The 5,999-nt window shown below is 48.2% G+C and overlaps 1 protein-coding gene across 1 annotated transcript; it reads right to left on the bottom strand.

Annotated features, from left to right (window-relative positions):
- Positions 1 to 2,890: 2,890 nt before the first annotated feature.
- On the bottom strand, positions 2,891 to 5,999 carry METTL21A (methyltransferase like 21A). The gene is made up of 3 exons (XM_030952505.1): positions 5,704 to 5,999; positions 4,405 to 4,516; positions 2,891 to 3,366 (listed from the first exon to the last, which is right to left on the bottom strand). The coding sequence occupies exons 1-3, from the start codon at positions 5,848 to 5,850 to the stop codon at positions 2,969 to 2,971; spliced, it is 657 nt and encodes a 218-aa protein (XP_030808365.1). The 5' UTR covers positions 5,851 to 5,999; the 3' UTR covers positions 2,891 to 2,968.

Raw genomic sequence — 5,999 nt, 5'->3', positions numbered from 1 at the left:
AGCAGCTGGCAACAGCTGTTGTCATGCATCATATCACAGTAGAGCAGGAGCCCCCGTGGGACCCGTGGGCTGGGACACCCGAGTTTGCAGGTGGCACTGCAGAGGGCTGCTCCCTGTGCTCCTCACCAGCACTTACACCTGTGCTGCTTGTCCTGTGTGCCTGGCATGATTCACATGCGGCCTGACTCGCTGCTGACCTCTCCCTGAAGGTAAGTGGGTGGGAACACACAGCACTTGTGAAGCCAACCTGGGACAACAGAAGGCAGCACTCCCTGCCTGGTGCACGTGGTGTCAGCTCTGCCCGGGGGATGGACTGGGCTTTCAGCTGAGCTACATTCTCACGGCTGATGCCTGCCCCTAAACACTGTAGCTTTAAATGCAGCCCCAACTGACATGCACATTGCTGTGGCCTAACTGCAGTATTCCTGGCTCTGGTCTCATAAGTCTAACAGGACATGTGCCCCAGTGGCAGTCAGAGGAGAAGGTGTCCCCTTGAGGAACGCCACTTGCTGGCTTGGGGAGGGGCCACCAGGAGCTCTGCAGGTCGGGGGCAAGGCACTCCCTGAGCTGCCAGTGCCATCTCTGCTTTTCCCCACAGTAATTTATAGGCAGTAGCATCGCTTCAGCCTTCAAACACACTCCCTTTCGTGTGCGTGCAGCTGCTGTGTAACAGCAGCACAGAGAAAGGAGCCAAGCTTGGTCTCCACTGGCACATGCCTGCTCTGGCAGGATGGCTGTGGGCTGTAACACCAGCAATGGGGTATCTGACACTGAAAACTTAACAATTAGATGGAATTAAACTGCTTTGGTTTAAAAGTACAAAACTGTTTCTATTGCCAAAGCAAGCAAGGCCTGGGGCAAAACCCCCTTCTTAGAAGTGTGCAAGTTGCTGCACCAGCCTCTATTCTGTGCTTTATTCTGTGCTATTTAAGCAGAATTTTTAGCATGTTTCTGCTATGGCAACAGTGCAAGCTGCTATGGCTGTCAGTGCTGCAAGCTCCAGCCTCTTGCAAGGGCCGAGCACTGCCAGGCTTTTCCCACAGGAAAGCTCCCCTGGGCACTCACGAGCCCAGGTACCAGCACACTGCTTTCTGCCAGCTCCAGCCCAAGGGGAGCCTAATGCCTACTCCCAGGTGAGTCTGGAGACAAGGATACACCAGTGGGGAGGAAAAGGAAGAGGAGAGGTGAGAACTTACTGCCACGGTCCCAAAACTAGAGCCAGAGAGAGGGGGGAGAGCTCATAATTCTTTTCAACCACTGCTCACCCAGCTGAGAGGACAGAAGGAGCTACACCTGACACGAGTGCTCATCTCACGATCTGTTTTCAATTAAAGGTGCTGTCTTCCTTCCCCCAGACTGCCTCCAACTCCGGTTTCAGGCTGCGAATTCCCAGCCAGCTGCCTAAGCACTGTTTTAGTGACACCATGTGGCTTCTGAGGATACTGTTACAGCAAGTGCTTCAGAGCAGCAACTCCCAGACGGCTCCGAAGCCAAGCAAGGAACTTCGCTGAAAACATGCAAGAGATGTGCCAGGGATGAAACACAAACCTTAATGATAAATGTGTCGTTTCCACATTACAGTCAGCACAGCACTTCTGGACCACTGACCAGGAAGCATGATGGGAGCAAAAGTGACAAAAACTTCCAAAATGTCCATGGCCCAAAGCAGCTGCTACTTTGTTCTGCAAAGCTGTTTGCTGTTGCCAAATACATACACATGCTCAAAGTCTGAGCTTGACCTGAGGCTTTTTGAGTTTAAGTTTAAAACAAAAAAATTTCCACATCCACACATAAAAAAAAGGGTACTAAAGCAATTCCTGCGTTTAGAGGCGTAGCTGTCTTCTGTTAGTCATTGTTTTCATCCGTTTCATTCTTCCAACATTAGAAAGAGAAGGAAGTCTGCTGCTGGTGCGAGATGGATTCCCAGATCTTGTGGGATAAACACACAGATGTTTTTTACAAGCTCAAGGTATGAAATCTGTTACTTGGAGCAGTGTCCTAACTACCACGGTGCACTGAAAGCACACTGGACCTTAGATGCTGCCCCAAGGTCCCAAGTAATGCAAGAGTAAGTACTTCCCCTGCTGCAAAGACTTTGCAGAGCACCCTCCTGCCCTAAGTAACAGCCCTCAGAGACAGAGGGAGCACAAATACAGGCACAAAGTAGAACATTATCTAGTGGTACTTTGAGAGTCAAGGGCTGATTTGATATTTTAAGAACAGCTTGAGTTTCCTTGTTGCACTTTCCCAGTGGCACATGTGCATGTGTATCTCCTCCAAGGAGCCTTGATCTGTGTGAGGCAAACTTGTTAGGGACAACTCAGAAACCAAAACTGCTTCAGTACTGCAGGTGTAGCCCACTCACTTGCAAATCAGGTTAAAATAACACTGATTTCTAAGCTGGCTTACTTGGCAATCCCTGTTCCCAGTGCCCCTCCAGATTGTGTTCTTTGTTTCACTGTGCCTCCTCAATGCAGCAGTGACACCAATAGAACAACTTTATAGCATCTGCCTTCGGTTCTTTCTGCCTTTTAAGTGGTTTCTTTTATCACAACTTTTAAGATGCAGATGTCCTGAAGAGGTAAAGCATTTAGAGCTGAGCATTAGCTTTTATTTCATCCACTCTCCTACTTTTCTAGAGTTAAGGAAGCGATAAAGGGGAAAAACCCCATTGTAATCTCTTTAAGTTTCCCCCAGAAGTTAAATGTGGTTTGATTTCAGACAACAGACCTTTTGATATAACAATTTTGATGTTAGATATGACTCTATTCAGATATGAAGCAGAGTTTCAATATGCAGAACAGAAGTACAATCCTTGCTGTATCAGACCCAGTGATCAGACAAGATCATCAGAACAAGAAGCCAGTGAAATAACACAACTGCAACTTCATGCTTAGGAACAAGTGTATTGAGTAGAAACAAAGGGGAGAATTGAACAGCATCAGTGGCTTATTAACAAAGCAGAGAGTCACAAGTCATCCTTGCGACTATCCCTCTGTGCTTTGTAGATATGAACATCCTTGCTGGAATCATAGTGGACCTCAGACACAGAGAAACGCTCTCTCAGCATCCTCAAGAACTTGAGGTCGCGCTCATAGCGGATGCGGCAGGAGAGGAGAATCACTGTCTGCTCCGAGCACAGGTGCTCCAGCGTCTGCAGCAGTTCTGCAAATGTTTCTTCCAGATAAACGATGTCTGCACCCAGGATTAAGTCAAATGCTCCTGGAGAGAAGTTATCCAGGTCTTTTCCCCACGTCAGCTCCTTCACCACCGCTCTGGGACGGAGTTCAGGGGGTAAATTCGCCTGCACGTTTGATTCCAGGAGCTCCAGTGCTGCCGCTCTGTCTGTGATGGTAACTCGGGCACCTAAAGGGACAGGAGGGCATGGCTCACACTCACAATCCACATCCTCAACACAGCATGTGGAATGCAATGCTCTAACTCCAGCAGGCTCCTTAGGTCCTGTTAAACATTAATAGCTCCCCTGAGCTAATGTTTTTTGTTTAAAAACAAACAAATAAAAGAACAAAATAAGCAAAACCCCCCTGTCTACAGACATCCTACCCTTCATCAGTCACTTAAGAAGATAAAGTGTATTCTACGTGAAGATTAAGTTGGGTAGGGAAAAAAACATATTTTCTGGTGCTTTTTCTTAATGCATGAAAGTCAAGGAGTTACTTTTGGCCTTTCTATATGTGACAAAAGAATAAATTACAGGGGGCGTTACAATTAACCTGCTCCAATTCCATATTTTTCTGTAGGAGACAGACAACTAGAGCGCGTCTTTCACAGGTCAGACAAAAGTTATGCCTGTATTATTTTTCATGGCATGACTGTATTTTGTCAAACTGTTTTGTTTCTATGATTTCAATAAGCACCTTTCACAGCCACCATAGCTTTGAATTACATAGTTAACCTGGGAAAGATTGCACAGATTTAACATAATACCCAATTCCTGCTTCATCCATAGACAGATCAGCAGCAAATCACTTCATTTCTCCATGCCCTGTGTGCAAGACAGGCTAATGAAAGGCTTATGCAAGCTCAGAGAGTGGTTTCTGTCTGTAGCTTTATCTGCATCGGAGGACAAGGGGAAGAGGGGAAGCACAGCTCTTGTCCCTGGGGGGAATAGCTGCAGAGCTGAATGCTGCTGAGCTGCCTGCCATGGCAACAGGCGGCAGCCTCAACAGGGTCCCGCCACAAAGTAAACTGCAGGGGCACCATCACTGCAACAAATACCCAGCAGGCTCGGAGTCTAACAAGGAAGGAAGATGACTCAGAGAACCATCACGGCTCACACGTGCAGCTTTGGTGCCCACTTCTACACCAGGCATGTACATGTAAAAGAGCTAGTTTTACTACAGTTGTGATTTGCTTTAAAAGAGACAACAAAAAAGCCCTTACCTAGTAACGTGACCACTATTCCCAGCAATCCAGTTCCAGCTCCCAGCTCAATCACAGACCGATCCCTGAGATCAATGCCTTCCATCTCCAGATAAGCACATAGAACAACAGCCTAAGCCAAGAGAGAAGGTCGATTAGGCACAGGGTTTCTGGTTTAACCTGAGAGAGGAGGTTATAGGAAAGGGTCAGGTGCTTCAGGTCTGCAGCAAACTTTGTTCAGCACTTCTCCACCTCCTGTGTGCACCTGTAGTCTTTTTAAGCTTTATGGAAGTTTTTTATAGAAGAGTTTTATGGAAGACTCCTACTGGCAAGAAGAAAAAAGAGCCACAGAGGTTACAACTTGGATGTGGTAACTGCTCCACGAATCCCCAAACATAACAGGAGGTAGAAAGAGTTTTATTAGGAAAGGAAAAGTTGTATTGGAAAGGAAATACAATAATTGTATTATAATTTCCAAAAATTTCCTCAAAGGAAATTGAGGGGTTGTCAAATACTAGCGAATGAACCCAGTACTGCAAAAGTCCAGAATAAGGTTTCATAGTAGCTTGTATGGTATTTCAAAAGGTTTTTGCACAACACTGGTATGCCCTCAGGAAGGACACAGGGAATGTAAACTAATGACACTTCTAGCTGGTTGTATATAGCATGTTATATGTTATATAGATCTTGGTAAGGACCTCTCCCATAGCAAGTTCTGTGAAAGCTGATGTCCAGAAAGATCAGCAACCCTGTACACTAATTCATTTGGGAAGTTTGCTAAAAATGCCACACTTCTTCTTTTAAAGAGATAAAAGTGCAATCTGTGTGTGGACTGAAATCCACCCCAATGGGAAGCCCTTGGATTCCTGCAGCGATGCTGTGAGCGGCTGCGCTGTGGCCTTGGACCCACCACAAACCCCTCTGTTTTGGACGGCTCTTATCCCCAAGATAAAGGCTATCGGCAGTCCTGCTTGAGGCTACAAGCAGTGGGATCTGTACTGTGCTCTGAAAGGTGCCAAGCTAACATCACCAGCCACTATAAAGAAAGAAGTGAGAGTTGTCCGGGATATTTCTGTATTGGGCACTGGCTATGCAGGTTTGGATGGTGCATCTCTCTTGCATTCCTGCAGGAGCTCTTATGGGGGAAGAGGGAAAAGTAAAGCATAGTTTAACATATTCTTTCCTAACATGAAAAAAAAATTAAAAGCCCTCCCTTTACAATTATACGGTAAATAATTTTCTACGGTGAATCTGAAAGCTCGGAAAGAGCCACGGGAAGCCACCGAGTGCAGAAAGGCTGCTCTTGCCATGAACACCTACCGCGTCCCAGACCACGGCCGCCACCCCCAGGCGCCGCCAGTCCTGCTGGAGGCGGATGGTGCGGCTGGCGAAGTGGAAGGTGGCCCAAGGGCTGTGCAGCTGCCGCGCTGTCCAGCCGCCTCCCACCTCGTACGGCACCAAGGCCATGCCGCCGCTGGCTCAGCGCGGCCCCCGGCGCCGGGCAGGCCCTGCCCGAGCCCTGCACTGCCCCGCGCCGCGGGCAGGAGAGCGCCGGGGCCGCCGCGGGGACAGGCCCGGCCCCCCGGCCCGCCCGCTCCGCCCGCGCCGCGGCCGCC

The sequence above is a fragment of the Camarhynchus parvulus genome, chromosome 7 (genome assembly GCF_901933205.1).
Source record: "Camarhynchus parvulus chromosome 7, STF_HiC, whole genome shotgun sequence".
Classification (NCBI taxonomy): domain Eukaryota; kingdom Metazoa; phylum Chordata; class Aves; order Passeriformes; family Thraupidae; genus Camarhynchus; species Camarhynchus parvulus.
Note: the sequence above shows the minus strand (reverse complement) of the source record. Positions and strands in the feature narration are given on the sequence as shown.